The sequence below is a fragment of the Emys orbicularis genome, chromosome 6 (assembly GCF_028017835.1).
Source record: "Emys orbicularis isolate rEmyOrb1 chromosome 6, rEmyOrb1.hap1, whole genome shotgun sequence".
Taxonomy (NCBI): Eukaryota; Metazoa; Chordata; order Testudines; family Emydidae; genus Emys; species Emys orbicularis.
The window spans coordinates 115,725,588-115,750,211 of record NC_088688.1 but is presented as its reverse complement, the minus strand read 5'-3'; the positions used below and the strand labels follow the sequence as shown (position 1 = coordinate 115,750,211).

At 44.5% G+C, this 24,624-nt stretch overlaps 1 protein-coding gene across 1 annotated transcript in view; it reads left to right on the top strand.

The window, feature by feature from the left end:
* The first annotated feature begins 9,647 nt into the window (after positions 1-9,647).
* MOB3B (MOB kinase activator 3B) overlaps positions 9,648-24,624 on the top strand; it is a 77,117-nt gene continuing 62,140 nt past the window's right edge. The window contains exon 1 of the mRNA XM_065405921.1: positions 9,648-10,065. Within this exon, the coding sequence (XP_065261993.1) occupies positions 9,648-10,065 (418 nt within the window). The remainder of the gene's footprint in view (positions 10,066-24,624) is intronic.

Below are 24,624 nucleotides of genomic sequence, written 5' to 3'. Positions count from 1 at the left end.
CTGCTCTTATTGAAGTCAGTGGCCAAACTCCTATTGCTGTGAGTGAGAGCAGGACCGGGCCTGAGGTTTGTAAAGCATTTTGAGCAGTGTATGGAACAGGTCAGAAAGGAAAACTGAAATGCCAGGGGCGTTTAGGTGGGTGTGATATAATAACCTGAGGCTAGGTCTACACTGCAGCGGGGGTCCGACCTAAGATACGCAACTTCAGCTACGTGAATACCGTAGCTGAAGTTGCGTATTTTAGGTCGGCTTACCTGGCGGTGAGGACGCGGGAAAGTCGACCGCTGCCGCCGACTCCGCTGCCGCCTCTTGCCGAGGTGGATTTCCGGAGTCGACGGCAGAGCGATCAGGGATCGATTTTACCGCGTCTTCAGTAGACGCGGTAAGTCGATCCCCGATAAACCGATTGCTACCCGCCGGATCGGCGGGTAGTGAAGACAAAGCCTGAGTTGGAATTAGCTAGGACGCCAGGGTTAGCACCCCTACTCTTGCAGAAAGCACAGTGGGCTCTTGAAGTGGTTGTAACCTTGATTTTGCTTTTCACCCAAAAGTTGGCACCTCCAGTAGCACAGCACTCCCTAACTCCGTGCTGGGATACTGGCTCAGTGCTGGCTCAGAGGGGAACATGTCATCAAATGAATTATTAATGCAACGTCCCACAGCACTTGGCTCTTCCTTGAGAGTCTCCCATCCAAATACCGACACAGCCCAATGCTGCTTATCATGGGTGAGCTGCAGCTGATGTGGCTTAGCATCATTAAACTGTGTTGGGAAGCTGTTTCCTAAACTGCCGTAGCTTTGTGCTTAGCTAAAGAGTTCCAAAGCCAGTTGCATTTAGCTTTCTTTTTTCCTTACCCTGCCTGGCGGTTTATCTGGGTCTTGGTTTAACATCACTTCAAGGGGTGTGTTGGGCATGAAACTTGGACAGTTTTATCCATCACTCTCCACTGACTTGGATGCCACTGGGAAAGTGTCTGTCAACCCATGATCATAGAATCATAGAATATCAGGGTTGGAAGGGACCTCAGGAGGTCATCTAGTCCAACCCCCTGCTCAAAGCAGGACCAATTCCCAACTAAATCATCCCAGCCAGGGCTTTGTCAAGCCAGGCCTTAAAAACCTCCAAAGAAGGAGACTCCACCACCTCCCTAGGTAACGCATTCCAGTGCTTCACCACCCTCCTAGTGAAAAAGTTTTTCCTAATATCCAGCCTAGACCTCCCCCACTGCAACTTGAGACCATTGCTCCTTGTTCTGTCATCTGCCACCACTGAGAACAGCTGAGCTCCATCCTCTTTGGAACCCCCCCTCAGGTAGTTGAAAGCAGCTATCAAATCCCCCCTCATTCTTCTCTTCTGGAGACTAAACAATCCCAGTTCCCTCAGCCTCTCCTCATAAGTCATGTGCTCCAGACCCCTAATCATTTTTGTTGCCCTCCACTGGACTCTTTCCAATTTTTCCACATCCTTCTTGTAGTGTGGGGCCCAAAACTGGACACAGTATTCCAGATGAGGCCTCACCAATGTTGAATAAAGGGGAACGATCACGTTCCTCGATCTGCTGGCAATGCCCCTACTTATACAGCCCAAAATGCCGTTAGCCTTCTTGGCAACAAGAGCACACTGTTGACTCATATCCAGCTTCTCGTCCACTGTGACCCCTAGGTCCTTTTCTGCAGAACTGCTACCCAGCCATTCGGTCCCTAGTCTGTAGCAGTGCATGGGATTCTTCCGTCCTAAGTGCAGGACTCTGCACTTGTCCTTGTTGAACGTCATCAGGTTTTTTTTGGCCCAATCCTCTAATTTGTCTAGGTCCCTCTGTATCCGATACCTACCCTCTAGTGTATCTACCACGCCTCCCAGTTTAGTGTCATCTGCAAACTTGCTGAGAGTGCAGTCCACACCATCCTCCAGAACATTAATAAAGATATTAAACAAAACCGGCCCCAGGACCGACCCTTGGGGCACTCCGCTTGAAACCGGCTGCCAACTAGACATGGAGCCATTGATCACTACCCGTTGAGCCTGACGATCTAGCCAGCTTTCTATCCACCTTACAGTCCATTCATCCAGCCCATACTTCTTTAACTTGGCGGCAAGAATACTGTGGGAGACCGTATCAAAAGCTTTGCTAAAGTCAAGGAATAACACATCCACTGCTTTCCCCTCATCCACAGAGCCAGTTATCTCCTCATAGAAGGCAATTAGGTTAGTCAGGCTTGACTTGCCCTTGGTGAATCCATGCTGACTGTTCCTGATCACTTTCCTCTCCTTTAAGTGCTTCAAAATGGATTCCTTGAGGACCTGCTCCATGATTTTTCCAGGGACTGAGGTGAGGCTGACTGGCCTGTAGTTCCCCGGATCCTCCTCCTTCCCTTTTTTAAAGATGGGCACTACATTAGCCTTTTTCCAGTCATCCGGGACCTCCCCCGATCACCATGAGTTTTCAAAAATAATGGCTCTGCAATCTCATCCGCCAACTCCTTTAGCACCCTCGGATGCAGCGCATCCGGCCCCATGGACTTGTGCACGTTCAGTTTTTCTAAATAGTCCCGAACCACTTCTTTCTCCACAGAGGGCTGGTCACCTTCTCCCCATACTGTGCTGCTCAGTGCAGTAGTCTGGGAGCTGACCTTGTTCGTGAAGACAGAGGCAAAAAAATCATTGAGTACATTAGCTTTTTCCACATCCTCGGTCACTAGGTTGCCTCCCTCATTCAGTAAGGGGCCCACACTTTCTTTGACTTTCTTCTTCTTGCTAACATACCTGAAGAAACCCTTCTTGTTACTCTTAACATCTCTTGCTAGCTGCAACTCCAAGTGTGATTTGGCCTTCCTGATTTCACTCCTGCATGCCTGAGCAATATTTTTATACTCCTCCCTGGTCATTTGTCCAATCTTCCACTTCTTGTAAGCTTCTTTTTTGCGTTTAAGATCAGCAAGGATTTCACTGTTTAGCCAAGCTGGTCGCTTGCCATATTTACTATTCTTTCTACACATCAGGATGGTTTGTTCCTGCAACCGCAATAAGGATTCTTTAAAATACAGCCAGCTCTCCTGGACCCCTTTGCCCTTCATGTTATTCTCCCAGGGGATCCTGCCCATCTGTTCCCTGAGGGAGTCAAAGTCTGCTTTTCTGAAGTCCAGGGTCCATATTCTACTGCTCTCCTTTCTTCCTTGTGTCAGGATCCTGAACTCGACCATCTCATGGTCACTGCCTCCCAGGTTTCCATCCACTTTTGCTTCCCCTACTAATTCTTCCCTGTTTGTGAGCAGCAGGTCAAGAAAAGCTCTGCCCCAGTTGGTTCCTCCAACACTTGCACCAGGAAATTGTCCCCTACACTTTCCAAAAACTTCCTGGATTGTCTGTGCACCGCTGTATTGCTCTCCCAGCAGATATCAGGGTGATTAAAGTCTCCCATGAGAACCAGGGCCTGCGATCTAGCAACTTCTGCTAGTTGCCAGAAGAAAGCCTCGTCCACCTCATCCCCCTGGTCTGGTGGTCTATAGCAGACTCCGACCACGACATCACCCTTGTTGCTCACACTTCTCAACTTTATCCAGAGACTCTCAGGTTTTTCTGCAGTTTCATACCAGAGCTCTGAGCAGTCATACTCCTCTCTTACATACAACGCAACCCCCCCACCTTTTCTCCCCTGCCTGTCCTTCCTGAACAGTTTATATCCATCCATGACAGTATTCCAGTCATGTGAGTTATCCCACCAAGTCTCTGTTATTCCAATCGCATCATAGTTCCCTGACTGTGCCAGGACTTCCAGTTCTCCCTGCTTGTTTCCCAGGCTTCTTGCATTTGTGTATAGGCACTTAAGATAACTCATCGATCGTCCCTCTTTCTCAGTATGAGACAGGAGTCCTCCCCTCTTGCTCTCTCCTGCTTGTATCATAGACTCTTAGGCCTGGAAGGGACCTTGAGAAGTCCTCTAGTCCAGTCCCCTGCAGGACTAAGTATTATCTAGACCATTCCTGACAGGTGTTTGTCTAACCTGCTCTTAAAAATCTCCAGTGATGGAGATTCCACAATCTTCCTAGGCAATTTATTCCAGTGCTTAACCAACCTATCAGGAAGTTTTTCCTGATGTCCAACCTAAACCTCCCTAGCTGCAGTAACAACCTTTTATGCACTTGAAAACTGTTATCATGTCCCCTCTGTCTTCTCTTTTTCAGACTAAACAAACCCAATTTTTTCAATCTTCCCTCATAGGTCATGTTTTCTAGACCTTTAATAATTTTTGTTGCTCTTCTCTGGACTTTCTGCAATTTGTCCTTATCTTTCCTGAAATGTGGCACCCAGAACTGGACACAATACTCCAGTTGAGGCCTAATCAGCACTGAGTAGAGCAGAAGAATTACTTCTCCTGTCTTGCTTACAACACTCCTGTTAATACATCCCAGAATAATGTTTGCTTTTTTTGCAACGGTGTTACACTGTTGACTCATATTTAGCTTGTGCTCCACTATGACTCCCAGATCCCTTTCCGCAGTACTCATTCCTAGGCAGTCATTTCCCATTTTGTATGTGTGCAACTGACTGTTCCTTCCTAAATGGAGTATGTTGCATTTGTCCTTATTGAATTTCATCCTATTTACTTCAGACCATTTCTTCATTTTGTCCAGATCATTTTGAATTTTAATCCTATCCTCCAAAACACTTGCAACCCCTCCGAGCTTGGTATCGTCCGCAAACTTTATAAGTGTACTCTCTGTGCCATTATCTAAATCATTGATGAAGATATTGAACAGAACAGCACTCATTATGCCCTTCCAGCATGACAGTGAACTGTTGATAACTACTCTCTGGGAACAGTTTCCAACCAGTTTTGCACCCTAGTAGCTCCATCTATGTTGCATTTCCCTAGTTGTTTATGAGACGGTCATGCGAGACAGTATCAAAAGCTTTATGAAAGTCAAGATAAACCACGACTGTCGCTTCCCCCCTATCCACAAGGCTTGTTACCCTGTCAAAGAAAGCTATCAGGTTGGTTTGACAAGATTGGTTCTTGACATTTAAATTCATGCTGATTGTTACTTATCATGTTATCTTCTAGATGTTTGCAAATCGATTGCTTAATTATTTGCTCCATTATCTTTCCAGGTACAGAAGTTAAGATGACTGGTCTGTAATGCCCTGGATTGTCCTTATTTCCCTTTTTATAGATTGGCACTATATTTGCCCTTTTCCAGTCTACTGGAATCTCTCCCGTCTTCCCTGACTTTTCAAAGATAATCGCTAGTGGCTCAGATATCTCCTCAGTCAGCTCCTTGAGTATTCTAGGATGCATTTCAGCAGGGCCTGGTGATGTGAAGACATCTAATTTGTCTAAGTAATTTTTAACTTGTTCTTTCCTTATTTTAGCCTCTGATCCTACCTCATTTTCACTGGCCTTCACTATGTTAGACGTCAAATCACCACCAATCTTCTTGGTGAAAACCGAAACAAAGAAGTCATTAAACACCTCTGCTATTTCCACATTTTCTGTAATTTTCCCCTCCTCATTGAGTTAACGGGCCTACCCTGTCCTTGGTCTTCCTCGTGCTTCTAATGTATTTGTAGAATGTTTTCTTGTTACCCTTTACATCTCTAGCTAGTTTGATCTCGTTTTGTGCCTTGGCCTTTCTAATTTTGTCCCTACATACTTGTGTTATTTGTTTATATTCATCCTTTGTAATTTGACCTAGTTTCCACTTTCTGTAGGACTCTTTTTTGAGTTTTAGATTATTGAAGATCTCCTGATTAAGCCAGGGTGGCCTCTTGCCATACTTCCTGACTTTCCTACTCAGTGGGATAGTTTGCTCTTCTGCCCTTAATAAGGTCTCTTTGAAAAACTGCCAGCTGTCTTCAATTGTTTTTCCCCCTAGACTTGCGTCCAATGGGATCTTACTACCAACTCCCTGAGTTTGCTAAAGTCTGCCTTCTTGAAATCCATTGTCTTTATTTTGCTGTTCTCCCTCCTACCATTCCTTGGGATTGTGAACTGTATCATTTCATGATCTCTTTCACCCAGGCTGCCTTCCACTTTCAAATTCTCAACCATTTCCTCCCTATTTGTCAAAATCAAGTCTAGAACAGCCTCTCCCCTACTAGCTTTCTCCACCTTCTAAAATAAAAAATTGTCTCCAATACATTCCAAGAACTTGTTGTATAATTTGTGCCCTGCTATGTTATTTTCCCAACAGATGTCTGAGTAGTTGAAGTCCCCCATCACCACCAAGTCCTGTGCTTTGGATGATTTTGTTGTTTAAAAAAAAGCCTCATCCACCTCTTCTTCCTGGTTAGGTGGTCTGTAGTGGACCCCTACCATGACATCACCATTGGTTTTTTTTATCCCTTTTATCCTTACCCAGAGACTTTCAAAAAGTCTGTCTCCTATTTCCATCTCAACCTCAGTCCAAGTATATACATTTTTAATATATAAGGCAACACCTCCTCCCTTTTTTTCCTGCCTGTCCTTCCTGAGCAAGCTGTACCCTTCTATATCAATATTCCAGTCATGGGTATTATCCCACCAAGTCTGTGACGCCAACTATGCCATAGTTGTGTTATTTGATAGCATTTCGAGTTCTTCCTGCTTATTCCCCATACTTCTCGCATTAGTATACAGACATCTAAGATACTGATTTGATTTCCTCTCCCAATTCTGTCTTCTCTCCTTTATCCCTGCTATAACAGCCCATGCTCCTCCCAAATTCTAACCCTTCTCCCACATCTCCATGTTTTTGACTTATCTGTGGGCTTTGGTCACCTGCCCCCTTCAAACCTAGTTTAAAGCCCTCCTCACTAGGTTAGCCAGTCTATATCCAAATATGCTCTTCCCCTTCCTCGATAGGTGGACCCCATCTGTCTTTAGCAGTCCTTCTTCCTGGAACAGTACTCCATGGTCAAGGAAGCCGAAGCCCTCCTGGAGACACCATCTTCGCAGCCAGGCATTCACCTCCAGGATGCATCCGTCTATAAAAATAAATAATAATTAATGGAGATATCCCATCTCCTAGAACTGGAAGGGACCTTGAAAGGTCATCAAGTCCAGCCCCCTGCCTTCACTAGCAGGACCAAGTACTGATTTTGCCCCAGATCCCCAAGTGGCCCCCTCAAGGATTGAACTCACAACCCTGGGTTTAGCAGGCCAATGCTCAAACCACTGAGCTATCCCTCCCCCTCTCTGCCTGGGACCCTACCCTTGACTGGCAGGATTGAAGAGAACACCACCTGCGCTCCCAACTCCCTCACCCTTACTCCCAGAGCCCTGTAGTCACTTGTGGGAGTGGTGGCTGCGATCCTCCCAGCCTTGGGGGGACATGGCTTCTCTTCCTGCACCTTTGGGGGTGATTCCTCATTGCTCGTTGCCAGGGCAACATATCCGTTTTCCATCACCATGGTGGGTCGGTTGGGAGAGAGGGGTGGAGCACTGCCTGCTGCCAGAAGTAACCAGCAGCCAGTGTCCTCCCTGTGACAGAGCCATATCCTCCTCCCCTAGTGGTGTAATAGCAGTCCTCTCTAGCTGGATAGCTCCCTTAGCCTTGGATGTCTCCATATGAATATTCTCAAGGAATTCCTCATGGGCACGGATGCTCCTCAGCCTAGCCACCTCCTCCTGTAGCTCTCCCACCTGCTTCCTGAGAGATTCCACCAGCAGGCACCTTTCACACTGGATGGTCCCCCGAGCCTGGCTTTCTGTGAGTGGGAAATGTAGACCACAGACTCCACAAATCCACACCAGGATCTGGGTAGAGGCATCCATGGTCAGGCTGTCTGTCTGGATACAGGTGGAGGTGACAGGAGCAGTGTTGGCACTGGCGATGCAGCCCTTCCTAACCATAGGGATTATATTATGACTCCCTCCCACAAACACCCTCTCAAACTCCCCTGTTTTGCAGTCCCCTGTTCGCTAGCTCCCCTTGCAGTGCAAGGATGTGCCAGCAGCAGTACAAGGGTTTGCCAGTGTTGCTTAGCTGCTCTTGCTGACAAATTGGCAGGATGCCAATCTCTGACTATTTTTGTTTTCTTTGTGGTTATAAATGCTCTATTATGGAGAGGATGCCTCGCACACCAGATTACTGTCTGTCGAGGTCTGTGTTGGTATCTTGTGTTGATAGAAAATGGGGGGAGGGTATTTCCTTTCTCCTCCTACCCAGTTGGCAAAGGCCTGGGAGATAATTTTCAGAATAATGTAGATTTAGTGCTTTGGACGTGTGGTCTAGCAAAATTTCCGTGTGTGTGTGTATGTATGTCTTGAGGAAAACAGTATAGCAGTATAATCCCCTAAAGAGAATTCATTAGAAGTTAATGGTACAAGATTTTTGTAGTTCTCTGCATATTTGAAACCTTTTATTGTATTTGAATAACACACTGCATGAAATGCCCCCTCTCTAGAGATTTATTCGTAAAGCCCTTACTTGTTTCTCAAGAAAAACTCCCATTAAACTAGCCACTAACCACCACATCAGCTATTAGTATGCTTCATTTACTTATGATAATAATCCCTGGGCACATGTACATAGAACGCAGTTATGGAAGGAATAATTTCTCCCTCAGACAGGCTAACTATGAAAACCATAAATGGTGTCCTGTCAGACCTATTCATAAAACACACCGCAAACTCTTGGGGACCAATATGCGTAGCATTCCCTTGTGGAGAAGTCCTGTAGAATTTTCTAGAAAGTGACAATCTTTTCATAGATTTTTTTTTTTTTAAACCACACTATAGAATTTAATAGAAAATTAGGACTGTGCTATAGAATTACACAGAATGGTTCAAAAGAGCAATATAAAGGATGTTATTCTCCATTTATTCTACACATTTTAAGAATTATTTCAATAAAGTCATATAGATTTCATCCCATTAAATCCTATAGGATATGTAAAATGATTAGGTTCACTAATTAAAAATACAGAGTTCAGCAAATACTGCAAAAACATACTTGTAATCTATAGACACAGAGAGGAGAGCATGGATTTATAATTAAGATTTTGTATCGATACTGTGTGTTTTTTATGAACAATTAGACACCACAGCTGAGATACAGTATTACTCTTGGTTAAATTTATAAATAAAGGAGACATGATCACTGTAAAATTAAGCACAACTGAAAGGTATGTTCCGAAATTATGGATGCAGTAAGAGCCTGGGAATATATTATAAATGACATGTTTCGTTCCCCTTTTGCTAGTGACTAGTGATTTTGAGAGCCTCGGGATTTGGGTGCCCAACTTGAGACATTTTAAAGTGGTCGGGTATTCAGGGCATGCTGAAGATCAGGCCCTTTTAAGGATTCTCAGAATGGGCACTAAAAAATGGAGGCACACAAAATACCTGGTCACTTTTGAAAATTTTGGCTTATATCTTTTGGAAATTTGCTTTTCAGCTCCCTAAAAATATGCTTCCCTTGGTTTTGAGCGTGATGATAAAACAGTAGCAAATTGACAAGGCCAGAACTGGGCTTAACACTAACATATCTTTCCATGTCTTTAGGAACATGAGGTGGTCTGGGCTTTCAAGAGGAAGAGCTGGTGGACTGCATAGACATTGACAACCATTTGTGTGACGAGAGTGGGACCTGCGACAGGAAAGTCATCACTTTGGATATATACGTTAAATCTTAGCCAGTTGCTAGAGGGCAGAAAATTACCAGACATGTCCATAGCCCTCAAGCAAGTTTTTAATAAGGACAAGACATTCCGTCCCAAACGCAGATTTGAACCTGGGACCCAGAGGTTTGAGCTCCATAAACGAGCACAGGCCTCGCTGAACTCGGGAGTGGACCTGAAAGCAGCCGTGCAGCTGCCCAATGGAGAAGACCTAAACGACTGGGTGGCAGTTCACGTGGTTGACTTTTTCAACAGGATCAACCTGATCTATGGAACTATCTGTGAGTTCTGCACAGAGAGGACCTGCCCGATGATGTCTGGGGGCCCTAAGTATGAGTACCGGTGGCAGGATGACTTGAAGTACAAGAAGCCCACTGCATTGCCAGCACCCCAGTATATGAACCTTCTCATGGACTGGATCGAGGTGCAGATCAACAATGAGGACATATTCCCTACTAGTGTGGGTGAGTCTAAGCAAAGCCTAGAGCCACAAACTATTTCACTCTGTGTGCCTGGAATGCTCCATTTCTTTTCCTAATAGCAATGGCTCTTGAATTCAGAGGGTTAGACACTGGGGTGCTGCTGGGGAGGTGTCAGGCATTCTATAGGAGTAGCGTGTCAAAAAATGAAATGTTAGCTTGCTTTTTTTTTTAAAAAATATTTAAAATCTTTTCAGCCCAGCCACTCATCCCTGGTAAGCCACTTAGCTTAATTATTTAGGGGTGGCAACAGCAAGGGCAGCAATACCATAGTAGCCTATCTGAGGCTAATCAGGTCTGAACTTCACTCCCTTGCACCTTAAGTAGCCATTGACACATATACAAAGTGAGCATAAAAAGTTACCTAATCAGAATGGTGGCGTTTTACATCCACTTCTCTAAGGTGGAAATGGCTGTGCACAGTGTGGATTGTTATCCATGGTCCCTTTGCCCCCTCTCCTGTCCCCCCATGAAAAGAAGACGACGGGGGAAAGCGAGAAACTAACCTACAGAGGAAAAAAAGCTAAATCTTGTCTGTGCCCAAGTCTTTATGATGGCTATTGCTGCTAACTGTGGATGCGACATTTTTCCTTAGTCACTTTTCAAGGTAGCGCTGCACTTTAGAGGAGGTTTGATTTAACAATTTCTTTTTATTATTGCTAACTTCTTGCAAATCTCAAAGCTGTGTGATTATCCTAAGGGATAAGGGAACGTTGTGTTTATCAGCGTGAGGTTCAGAAAAGATCTGGCTTGATTGAGGTAAAGAGTAGCAACTGGAGGGCGATACTGAAATCAAGTGGTTAAAAGACTACACAGGCTGGCTTAGTTTAGAAGGGTTTGTTGGGAGGTGAGAGCATGCAGCGAGATTGCAAATATCAGTAAGCTCTGCTGACCTTTGGATTGCCTACTGCCCAGCTCTGATCATTGTGTGGGTGGGTGGGCAGACTTGTTGTGGGTTTGTGTTCCAGAGACTTGTCCCTATTCCTTTCCTCTTGTTGCACGGCAGTATGAGAGGTGGTGGTTACAGGCTGTAACCTAAACTCCAGTTCATTGCACAGAGGAAGAAGGCAGGTTTCAAAGGAAGCTGTGCCTCATTTTATGGGCAGCAGGAAGTGGTTTTGATTTCTCCAGGTCTCCTTGATTTTTGAACTTTCACTGAAATGTATGTGGGCTTTGTTGAACCATGGTTGTGTGATGGCCCGTTGCAGTGTTTCACTTCCCTTTGGTAATATCAGTGACTTTGTTTATATGTGCAGAAAATATTTATGGTCAATTCTGTGGCTTTGGGAGAGGCAGATAACATGCTGACAGCTTTATTGAACCAACAAATAATCTATAATACCCAAGCTTTCAGTGCTAATAATCCTCTTTTTTGGAAGAGGTGACTGGAGGAACTTTTTGTCCTGAAAGCTTGTGAATTATGAATTATTTGTTAGTCCAATGAGAGGAATGATTTGTTATCCTCGTCTACTTTGTTGTTAAATTCCCAAAGCCGCCTCGTTAATAAAAGCAGTTAGCTGGTGTCTGGGAGATGGATTCCCCGCTGCCTAGTCCAGGGTGAACCTCTCAGAGCTCTGTGGGAAAGTGCCACAGAGGTTAGACCTGATGCCCGGGCATCAGAACTTCTAGGTTCCATTCCAAGATCAGTTAGTGACTCTTTGGGAAACTTTTCTGTGCCTCAGTTTCTACATACGTAAAATGGAGATCATTGCCACCCAACGATTAACGTATTGGTTGGAAAGCTCTTGGAATAATAGCTGTGCTTAGCTGGCACATTCCATCCATGTTCTGCTTTTCGCTGTCCCCACTGCACGAGACAGAAGCTTTGGGACGGTGCTGTGCCATGGTTGCTGCCAGAGCTGGCCCTGGACCAAATTGTGCCCCAGGCAAGGAGTGTGTTTGGCGCCTCCCCCTCCATTTGTGAAACTTTTGAATACCTTGCAGCACCCCAGGCGGGTCGCCTGCCCCTGAAGCTGGCCCTGGTTGCTGCTATCTGAGTGGCAGCTCCCCTGTGCATGTTCTCTTTTCTATGATCTCGATTCTCCTTGTTTTCATTCTGAAAAATTAATCACAGTGAAATTCCAAATGCTCATTCCTTGAAGCAACTGAAATTGATTACAAAGGATATCTGAGCAAAAGAGGTTTGTCTTGTGCCATGCACTATGGTTGCTACCACAGTAGTTTTAAAGCATGGCGAGCATTGTTATACCTCTTTTTAGGCCTTCTTTACGCTGCAGCTACCTCTGTGATCATAAATAGGAGGGAGAGAAGGGTCTGCAAAAAGAAACTCTGCATCATAAAAGTCTGGCTATTAATGGAGGGATTAATTTACTGCTGTGCATCTCTGCAGTGCACAGTCCCCATAGATTCCTTTAAAAAAAGCATGTGTCCTTTGTACAGGATTTGAGCTGCCGTTTCCATTAGCAAATGAATTTACCTAAGGGAATCCAGGGAGGGATTTGTAATGGCAATCCATAGAAACTGTACACATTTCCAAAACTAATCCTATTAAATAACACCCTCTTTAATTTTATATACATCATGCAGACTATTTAGAGTAGGATTTCCATAATTGCTGTTAAACACAGCTTTTACTGAAGAGCTACTTGAAGGGGTTGAAAAATAATGTCAGGAGGGCCAGTCCTGTTGGATTTCTTTTTGTTTGGGTCTTGGGTGTTTTTGTTTTGGTTTTCCTTTCCTTTGTGGTTAAAAAACTGTAACTAGGAACTGGGTGAGTTAAAATGAGATTGTTACCAATTTATAACACAGACATCTGTATATATTTACTCTCATCCCTGGGCCCCCATCGGGGTCAGTTTGTGTGTTTCCTGCGGTCTATGGTCATTTCCTTCTGTGCTTTCTGCAGTCATTCTGAGCCATTCATTTGCTGATCTCACAGTCTCTCTCTCTCTCTCCTGCTAGCATCTGCTGTTGCTAACACACAGGAATGACTGGAGGATGAGAGCAGGACCTGGTATGGGACTTGAGGTGCTGATAGCAGAGTGGTGAGTGGCTAACAAAACCACTTGGCTGAAGATAAGGCGCACTTCCTTCTGACAGTGTGAAGCCTTAAAGGGTCTCTTGTGGTGATAGCCTCTTGCTGTGAAGAGCGGTTTCCTTAATTTTTCCCAACTGTTCTCAGTTTGTTTGAATTTTTGTGAAGTGAGATTATAGCATGTCCGAAGCTAACAGTTCTAGAGACTGAAATTATATAGCCACAAATTTCAAACTCCCTGCATTCCCCTACTCATATGCCTCAATCCTTGCCTATAGGATTTATATCTGTAGTGTGAAAGATAGTTCAGTCTCTGTGCCCGCTCGAGGCTACTGTGTTGAGGCCATCAACACTGGTTTTGATGGCGCGTTTTTTTTTTTGTAATTTTTTGATTTTCCTAAAAAAACCAACCAGACAATGAAAAGTACAAAAAGCTAAATGGTTTCCAGCTTGTATATGTTTCCAAATACCACATGTTGCATGGGATCACCAGCAGAATTATAGAATTATGCAATTTTACGACTTGTCAAAGCTGCAAGGCCAAGCAGCACAAAGCCAGACAACATAAACATAACATGTTAGGGTGGGAATAACAGTAATAAAATAGGAGACTGTGGACATAAATAGGGAGAGGCAGGGAGGGCGGGAAGTCGGTGGAGGGGAAATGAGAAGAGGTTTGGTGGAATGGCTGGTTTGAACCATCTCAACTTTTTTTTTTTTTTTTTTTAATGTACAAATGTATCTAGAAATGGGGTTCAAGTTTCATAGAATTCATGTCATTGCTCTCTATGGCGATAAGCTCTTTTTTCTTTGGCTGATAAGTCAGACACGTCTGAATACCGCTGCTCTATTCTGGACATAAGCCTGTTCTTCCCTTTTTTGTAAACTCGTGCTTGACTGATTGCAGCCCTCAAGAAACCAGTCTTTGTGGTAGAGTTAAACCCAGGTTAGCAGGTAGATAACCTAGGATATAATTTTTGGCTGAGGTTTGGCTGCTGAAGCCTAGCACTATTGATGTGGACTCTTCTCCAGTGGAGACCAACTCATCATGTAGGCCCTCAAACAACCATCACGTGGCACCAACTTTCAGTGACTGTCTACCCAGGCTGGATTCAAATTGATGACTTAGCAACCAAAGGCTCCATACCCTCTTATGTATCTCTTGGTCCATCCAGTTTCTTTTCTCTTTCCCCCCTCCCCTCCGTATGATCTTTGGTCAGCAGGTAAAAGGCATGGTGAACATTTTTATATTCGAGGATCAGGAAATAGTAGCTCCTGGGAACAATTGCAGTATTTGGTGAGTTGCAGTTTTCATCTTTGAGAGCGATTAATTACAATATGCTGTGTGTAGACAGTGCTGAGAGGTGAACTGGGTGATCTAACAGCAGTTTGATGTGCTCATTGTGTGCACAAAATGAATTAAATTACCGATGGCTCTTCTTTCTCCCCCCTTCTCTCCCCCCCCCCCCCCCCCCCCGCCGGAGCCTTACATTGGGCATAATTATTTTTCATTGAGATTTTGGTGGGGAAATGTTTCTCTTCGAAGAGTCACTGAAAAAAATACTCAGATTCATAGATTTTTAAGGACAGAAGGGACAGTTAGACCTCCTGCATAACAAAACCCAGAGAACTTCACCAAGTGACTTTGCATCAAGCACATAACTTGAAATGATGAGAATTCCATGTGAGAGACAGTATGTTCTGGTAGATTGAACATGGGCTGGGAGCCAAGAACTTCTGCATCATAGTTCCAGCACTGATAAGTTATTTAAGTGGTGGTGTAAGTTACACATTGGGTATAAATTGATCAGAAACTGGATAAATACTAAAGGAGCACCGGTTTGGCATTGAGTGGAAGTGCAAAGTTACTTATGCTCTAGGCCTTGTCTACACTAGGATTTGGAAGGTGTTAGCTAACACATGTTAACAGCCTAGTGTAGCCAATGTGGTGTTAAAACTGAGGCTCTTCCCTAGGCTTTCACTTGACCAGTTTAACACATCTTAAAAAGTACACTGCCCTGTGTACGCTAGGGTATGAATGCGTGGTAGCTAACACCTTTCAGATCCTGGCGTCGATCAGGCCTGAGAGGTGAGGGAGTGGTATAGTATCCTATGGGAAAAGTTCTATAGAATGTCATATGGATGAAACCGGGGATCCTAACAGACATTCAATAGGGTTTGTATAGTTTCTTTTTAACCAACACCAGGAGCTGTATATGGCCTCTATCGATCTGACCAAAGCCTTCAACTCTGTCAGCTGTGAGGCTCTGTGGAAAATCATGTCAAAGTTTGGCTGCCCAAGCAAATTTATCACCATTGTAAGACTCCTCCACGACCAGATGACTGCCTCCATCCTGTGCGGTGGCTCTACCTCTGAGCCCTTTGTCATCCGAACTGGCGTAAAACAAGGTTGTGTACTGGCACCCACCCTTTCCTCCATTTTCTTAGCAGCTATAAAACATTAACCCAATACTGTCTACCACAGGGCATTGGCATCCAATATCGATTGATGGCAACCTCTTCAACCTTTCTCGTCTCCGTGCCAGAACTAAAGTAATATCGGCAACAATAACCGAACTCTGGTACACAGATGATTGTGCTGTAGTTGCACTCTCAAAGGAGGATCTTCAAACAGCCCTTAATTGCTTTTCTGAAGCTTACAAAAGCCTAGGGCTAACTCTGAACATCGGCAAAACACAAGGTCTCCACCAGCCAGTCCCTGGTCAATCATGAGACCCATCAAGGAAGATCTACATCGACAGTGAAGAACTGGAAAATGTAGAATACTTTGCCTATCTTGGCAGTTATCTCTCACAGAGGGCAGACGTAGATGTTGAGATTCAGCATAGAATCCGCTGTTCCAGCCTTGCCTTTGGCAGACTGTCTCGCCAGGTGGGTGTTCAACAATCACAACATCAGAACACACACTAGACTTTTAGCTTATAAAGCGGTGGTAATCCCAACTCTCCTCTATGGCCGTGAGACTTGGGTAACCCACAGAAAACATCTGCAATACCTAGAATGCTGGCACCAGCACTTTCTTCGGAAGATCCTCAACGTAAAGTGGGAGGATCGTCGCACTAATGTCCGTGTCCTTACAGAGGCCAACATCTTCAGTGTTGAGGCCCTGATTATCCAGCACCAACTGAGGAGGAGCGGGCACTGTGTGCACATGTCTGATGTACGCCTACCAAAACAACTGCTGTATGCCCAACTCACCAAAGGAGAAAGGAAACAGGGAGGCCAAAATAAACACTTTAAAGACACTCAAGATAAACATCAAGAGATTAACACCAGACACTGGGAGACAGCAGCCCAGAATAAGGATAACTGGTGAAGACTTGTCAGAGAAGAAACGTCCACTTTTGAGGAAAATCACCTTGCCCTGGTTGCAGAAAAATGCCAGGAAAGAAAGGAAAGACAGTTGTTACGCAGCAGTCACAGCCCAACCCTGTCTTCCAACACCACCTGCAGCATCTGCCAACGAGTCTGTGGCTCAAGGATCGGACTCCTCCGTCACGAAAGGACCCATGAAAAATTAAAACCTGTGAAAGAGATCATCACTGACCTTGAGGGATCGCTGAGGAGCATTTTAAGACAGGGATATGATTCTCTATTAAGTTACATAGAATGGTTCAAAAAAGTCTATAGAATAGTTACAATTGTCGATTACTTTTCCAGTAGTAATATAAGACTTTTCCAAATGGGCAGGAAAGTAGTATAAGTTAAAGCAGGTCCCTTGTACTTTAGCTCCTCATCTACTTATGCCAAGGCTGGATTTGGTTTAAAGAAGAGCTTTGTTTCACAGTCCATTTACTCCTCACATTTTTGATCTTCTTCCCACCACAACCCCTACACTCTCACTTGCACATACCCTTTTTTTGGCCTTTGGGACAGCACATTTGTTGTCCTGGAAGTGACAACAATGTTGAGGCTGTTGGATAATGTTAAAAAGAGTAATGACCCACATGATCAACTAGCTCCAGTAACAACCTTTTGGGAAAATCCTATAGAATAAATATTAAAATCTTTGTTTTGCGGCCGTCCTATACAGCTTAATAGAGAATTGTAACCCTACTGTTGAATCCTACAAAAACAAAATAGCAAGGATTTAATTCTCTATTAAATCTGACTGGTTTTAAGAGTAATTTCTATAGAAGCCAGTTCAGTTCTTCTTTAGGATCGCAAGAGAGGGGATTAGCAGCATTCAAATAACCAAGTCCAAATTAGTGAGCCTATAAGTAGCTTCAGAAGAGGCTTGGTGTAAATCTGACACCACTGGCAAACAATCCAAGCAAACACGAATTTATGGTCTAGTCCATAGTTTCCTGGTGGTGTCCACAGTCATATTGTGGGTTATCTCTCATCTTCCAGGGGTGTATGAGATGACGACAGCATCTGCCATGCAATGTTCTGAAATGGTTCAATATGGACCATTGTTTCCAGGGTAGGCTGAAGCCTGGAAGATCTTTTGTCGGGCTGGCAATCGGGTGCGTGTTTGAGACGTTAGCTTATCCCAGGATTCTTTCCAGTGTGTCTCAGGGTTGAGTGAGAGAGCTTTAAGAGCTTTAGTCCTGTTAAATTTCATTAATACCTTATCAATTTAATCCCTATTAAATTACATGGGAATTTCCATTAAGGAAGAATTGGCTTCTTTCAATAGAATTTATTAATTTAACAGTTTCCATTTGGCTATAAAGGATAAACTAAAACAAAAGGTATAAAACATATTGTATGCCCTTGTCTCACCCTGTCCTGGTACTGGTTATTAATTAAAGGCCTGAGTAAACAAGTGTGCCCTGGACTTTGGTGGACTACTAGGGGAAGCCGGTTCTATACCACAGCAGAGTATCCTAACTCTGATCTGGGAAAGCATAGGTTTCTCCTTCTGTGTTTGGGAAGTGAGAGAGGTTAAAAGAGGGCGATTCCTTCTGCACTCTTTGCCCTGCATGAGTGAAGAAATCAACAGAGCACGGACAGGTGTGTGGTCATTGCATCTCTCCAGTCATCAAACCACATCAAGAGTGTGTGTGTGTGTGTGTGTGTGTGACAATTACAGAACATTTCTGCTTTCAAGAAAGGTTTTGAGGCCCTGCCGACCTAGGTTATATGTCAAAGTCTCCACCACCCTGTTTTTTGTTTCTATTGTTCAGGAGCTAACAGATGTCTCTGCATAAACTGGGCCAGAAGATAAACTAACTCACAAACTTAAAAAAAAAAAAAAAAAAAAAAAAAAAAGACAGTTGCCGCCTCCTCCAGCAGGGCTGAGAAGCATCCCACTAGCCCCCTCTGGATAATGAACAATGCAGTTTACAAGATAATTAGAAGCCTGGCCTTTTCACCACTTCAACGCCTGTCTTGTGTAGCTGATTATCCTTGTTTTTATGTGTTATATAACATGTGTTAACCCCCTCAGGCTCTGTGCCTATGAAAGAATGAGGGGCAAAGCATAGAAGTAGTCTAGACAAGCTCCAGGCCCAATCACTCTTAATTACTTTGGGGTAATAGTGATCACCACAGCTCCTTACTATCACCCATCCCATCTGTCATGCCATTTTAATCAGGAGCGACTGCAGTGCTCTTTTAGTTAGTAGACTAATGCCAAGACTCAAAACACTGGCTAATTTTGAGTTGGTAAGTATCCAGTATGGAAACAGTGCAGTTCAGAACACATTGTATGTTCTTTAGGGATCGGATATTGGGAGTTTTAAGCGACTAGCTAGTGTATAGCTACAAGGTCAGAAACAGGACAGCTTTGGCCAACTGTTGCTCTCATGTAGCAACAGTTGGCCAGTGTAATTCTGACTTCAGTGGGACTGCTCTGGAGTTACTGAGAGCAGAAATTGTCACTTGGACGCTCAATGTAAACGTGCCTTTGGAGGAGCTCTCAAAACTTGAAAGTGCCAATATCCTCCTCATTGAAGCTTTCTCACGATGACATTGTGAGTTCCAGATTTATTCTCTCTCAGTGGCATTCAGAGCAGCTTTGCCCCATTTCTAAGGTATGTTTTCGAACTGCTAGCCCTATACACTCAAGCTGAAATTTGAAAATCAGACTCTGCTTCCCACTTCTTAAATCGTGACCATTAACAATCCATCAGCAGCAGTGCCTGCTGCAGTCCCTGGATCAGGGCCGGCTCTAACTTTTTTGCCGCCCCAGGCAAAAAAGAAGAGTGCCGCGCCCCCCCCCCGCAAGCGCCGCGCAGCCGAACCCCCCCCAGTGCTGCCAAAATCCCTGCCCCTCCGAGCGCCGCGCCGCCCAAAGCCTCTGCCCCTCCTCTGAGCACCGTTCCGCGCCAGCCCCCGCCCCCCAGCACCGCGCCAAGCCCCCGCCCCCTTCCGAGCGCCGAGCCCCCACCCCCTCCGAGCACCACGCCACGCCAGCCCCCGCCCCCCCAGCGCCGTGCTGCCCGAAGTCCCGCCCCCCCCAGCGCCGCGCCGCCCGAAGCCCCGCCCCCCAAGCGCCGCATGCGGAAACAAAAAAAACCCCTCCAGCGCTGCCCCGACGAACCAAAAAATAAATAAATAAATAAAAACCCGAGCGCCGCCCTGCCCCAAGGTGCCGCCCCAAGCACGTTCTTGGTCGGCTGGTGCCTGGAGCTGGCCCTGCCCTGGATGAGCTGATTTGGGCTCAAGGGCAGTTATTTGCTATTGTTGAGGGGCGGTGTGTTTGGAGTAAAGTGGAAGGAGAGAAGGAATAGTACCTCTGTGCAGCGTGAATCCTTCCCTGTGCTGTTTCTGAACCCCCCGCACCCCCCACTTGCATAGAGCAGATTGGAAAATGACCATGTTGCCCAAAATTAGGAATCAAAAGATCTCATGTTCCCCCCGCCATAAGTACAAATGCAGTAAACCTCAAATAAGCACTTTTAGTGGTATAGCGTGTAAGGCCTAATGATCTAAACGAGGAGAACCTTTTCCAAGTGCAAGCTCCGCATTGACAAAAGGCTTTGTGGTTCACCAGAGTCCTCTTCCCCAGTGAATGCTGCTGGCTTGTTGCCATGTGTGCAGCTTAATGGAGGACAAAGTCTGCTTCCAGTTCAAACATGTAAATTACACCTTATCTCAGTCCTCTGTTGACAAGAGTCTGCAGCAGAAAACAACTGTCAGTTCTTAGACATTATTTCACAAGGGAATCCTTCACTCAGTTGGCATGAGGGTGGAATGGTTTCTCAACTGGAGAGTGTATATTACAAGACTGGCTCCCCATCTGTTTAGTTCCTTTATATCATGGCCATCACCATGGTATCTGAGAAAGTTTATTAAAACGAACCTAAGAAGGTTTCAGATTTTCTCCATGCTGCAGGGTTTTTTTGTTAATGGTGGGGTTAATGAAGGAAAGCTCAGGGTTAGGGCCAATAAGTGGGTTTGATATTTCATTCCAAAGGGGCTGAGACTTGTGCTCTGATCTCTTCTGGGAGCAGGATGCAGATTTGTGGGCCAGTCACAAGAAGAGCTTTGTCGTCTGCATACATAGGTCTTACTCTTGAGCTTGAGAGTTCAACTGTTCTAGCGGGAAGTAACTGCCCTAGCAGGTCCTGATCACGTAGGGTCAGATGTCTCTTGCATTAACTAGGGCTAGTCACACAGAGGGCTCACAATCACACTCACAACCTGAACTCCACACTCACCTAGACTAGGATCTATTGCATTGAGACATTTGTACAGCAGGGGTAAAGTCAGCAGTGTATTGTTTGTACATGGTGCTGGAGTTCACATGGTCTGTTTTGAGTGTGAGGAACTGGATGCTTACATGGGCGTTAGTTATTTACTAGAATGGAAAGCAAGTTTGCTAGTGAGCTGAAGCGTCTGTGAGTGACTTTCTTTTGCAGAGCTAAATGACATTCTTATGAATCAGGGGAATAACTCTTTGTGTGAAACCTTTGAAAAGTGGCTTGTGTCTGAGATGTTATGAGACTTCAGATGTCGGTGACATTTTGGATTTGGTGTGTCTCTGGCTGTTTAGCAAGAAGGACCCGAAGAAAGTGAAACTTGCAGAGAAAATTTTCAAACAGGGTTCATTTCCCCATGTTTGCTCTGCAAAAGTTAGTAAATATTTTGCCATACAAATATTGTGGAAAATTCAGTTGTGCTCAGAGGAGTTATTTAGTGTGTTACATTAGAATACATGCTTTTGAGAGCAGTGACCATATATGTCTTTGTGTGTTTGTGCAGAACCAATCTCAGTGGGGCCCTGATCATAAATGGGCCTTCAGATGCTACAGTCATGCATCAATAATAGTCAGAATACAATTTAATCATTAAGGAATAAAGGAATTTTAATTCAGTGTTTGGTGCAAATCTCAATACAGTCTTCCCTATGGAGCTGCGTGGCTGCCTCTGTCATATGCACTACAGATCAAATTCCAAAGCTTTGTAAGTAGGTATAACTTCATTGCACCTGTTTACACCACAGTTGCACCAGCTACACCAGGTCTGAATTTGGACCTGTTTTTTATTTTTATTTTTTTGGAAACAAATGGTAGAATTAGAAATCAAACAGACAATAGCTTACTTTAAGGCAACCCTCATGTCTTTATAGACATTTTTGGACTTAATTCAAGTATGTGCTTAAAAAGTAACTGGTTAAACTTCTGATAATAAAAGCCATGTGTGATCCCTTATGCTTAAAAAATATATATATATCAGGGACCACATACTCAGATAGATAGTTTGAAACATTAGTTTACACCACTCTTGGATTCCTCGGTGCTGGAGAGAATTATTCTGTATAGGTTCTTCTATCATCATAATTCCCAGTGTATTTGAGCACCTTCTGGTAGTGCATTGAGTGATGTGACTAAAATCTGTCACATGTGGCTTGTTCTTTAATCCTCTTCCCTCGGGGAGAATTGTGTGTGCAATATAGTCTTTTAGTTTGGTAGAATGTTGTTCAATGTATACGATGCTGTGTGTTTATATTAGAGAAGCCAGCTTGAAGGAGTGTGCCTTGCACTTGGAGTGGAAGGTAGTGAGCTTTGTGATGGTGGGCCCTTAGTTCCTGTGGGAGTTCCATAGTCTCAGACTAGCCCCCCAGGAAAGCTTTGTCTCGTGCACAGATTAGCTTTATCCCGGTGCTAGAAAATTCCATTGTGCCTGATGAGTGGAGTTATTGTTTTCAGTGTTCATCTCAGAGCTTTAGGCGATCTTTTAGGTATACTGGGCCCTGGCTTGAAGATAAGGACGAGTGCAATTCAATCGCTGTACACCACTTTGGAAATTTCTGAACGTGTGTGACAAGTCTAATAGCTTAACTGATGTACCGGTAGGTATGAAGTACTGAAGGAGCCATGTTGCCTGCATTTTTCTCCTAGATCACAGTTGAGTTGCAGACCCAAATGTAAAAGCATAACATTGTTGTGTGTTTATATTAAACACCGAGTTAGGTTAAGGGAACACTGGTTAGGGAACACAGCAAAAGAGAAAATGAAGAAGAGCATATCCTTTGTGACAGTCATTTCATAGGAATAACTCTTGTATGCCAGTGATGTACTCTGTCACTATCAGTTGTCTTCTGCTCTGCAGAGGTCAGTGGTTGTTCTAGATATAGTTTCTGTTCTATGAGATTGTATTTCCCGTGCTAGATGTATTAGCCAGTAACTAAAGTGGAGAGCATGAGGCCGAGTGCACTAACTTTTACATTTAATGACACCTACGCGGCCTTTTGCCCCTGAAGAATGGTGCACAAATGAAAATGAGTGTGTAGTGCCTTCTTTTCATGTGTCAGAACTATTGCACAGCTTAGCACTGTGCATCACGGAAGGCAGTCTCTGTTCAACAGACGCCCAGCACTGGAACAGCCAAAGTTATTGCAGGTCTGAACTGAAATTCATGGGCAATGCTACAGCATTTAAGACAATTCACACCAGAGCCTGTCTGCTTTGCACTGGGCTCAGGTCACTTCTTGTCAGCGCCTGATGAATGGGAGAGGCCTGATCCTGGGAAGTGGCGAGCATGTGTAACTCCCATTGACTTCATTAAGAATGTGTTAGATGCGCAGCCCTAAATTCAGCCACAGATCAAGTAGAGAATACTCATCTCATCTGCAAAAATTCTGGGTTCAGATGTGACTCTGATAAATAAATGAACTATTAGGCATAATAATTAACAGCATATCACATATTAAACCTTCCTAAAATTAGTGGATCAAATTCTTCTGTGTTACACAGGTATAAATCTAGAGTAACGCCACTGCCACTTACTAGAGAAATACCAGTTTAACTGATAACAGACTTTGGCCTAATATCCAAGTATTGATGTCAGATTCCCTCTTGTTAGGGGATGCTGTGCCAGGTTGGATATTATTTGATGGAGATCAAAATTAAAACACCATTCAGAAGCCTAAAAGATTATCAGACTTGGACCCAGAGGTTTCTGGCAGGCAGGGGAACAATCTTGCACTCAAATTTATTAAGAAGAAAAGAAAAGACATTTGGAGAGACTAATGCCATACGTGAGATGGTGGAAGGAAAGTGTGTGGTCTGTTGCTGATCCTAATTGCCTGCTGTCGCCTTGTGCATTGGGATCACTTTTACCTGTGCCTATGTAATTTTAATAGGTACTTGTCTCAAGTGACAAGTTGCTGTTTCTAAGTACCAGTTGGAAGGGGGAACCAGATATCGGAGGTTTCATAGGTGCCGGCAGTTAGAACAAAAACACTACAAACTCTGTGGCAGACAAGTTATTTTCATTAGCTTTTAACTGACCATCCACTGCTGTTCTTTGTTCAGTGGCAACGCAAAGCACAGAGCCATCTGGCAAATGCTGAAATAAGGGGGAAACCATGCCAACCCTTCTTCTTGGAGCCTCGACCAGTTTATCACTGAGAACTTTGATACTGGGCACACAGCTGAAAATAGGCTGGAATACAGAGATGTGGACTTGAGAGACAAATGGGGCCCTAAAATGCGGTTTTCTGCCTGTAACTGCCCTGCCTGGGTCTAGCTCAGGGGTCGGCAACCTTTGGCACGCAGCTCGCCAGGGCATCCCTCGGCCCGCGCTGCTTCCTGCCGCCCCCATTGGCCTGGAGTGGCGAACCGCGGCCAGTGGGAGCCGTGATCGGCCGAACCTGCGGACGCGGCAGGTAAACAAACCGGCCCAGCCCACCAGGATGCTTACCCTGGCGAGCTGCTTGCCAAAGGTTGCCGACCCCTCACCCCTGGTCTAGCTGATCGACTTCCGGTTTCTCATTCATCGAGTTTAAAGCCAGAAGAGACCCTTAGATCATCTATTATGACCTTCTGTATATTACAAGTCATTAAATGTCACCCAGTTAATCCAGGTTTTTGTTGCTCATGAAGTCAAATTAACAAGCAGTTTGTGTTCACCAGCAGCGTGTCAGACAAAGCAGTATTAGAGTGAGGAGCACTCCACTAAATGAGCTGGGTCATGTGTGTAAATATTTATCACCTCTAATGAATGAAATATGCATTTTCATTGTATGTTGCCAGTGAGGGTAAAACAATCAGTTCAGAAATCTCAACATGACTGTTAAAAAGTTATGCTTTGTCAGTCACAGTACCCTGCAGTGCTGTAGTATTTAAACATGC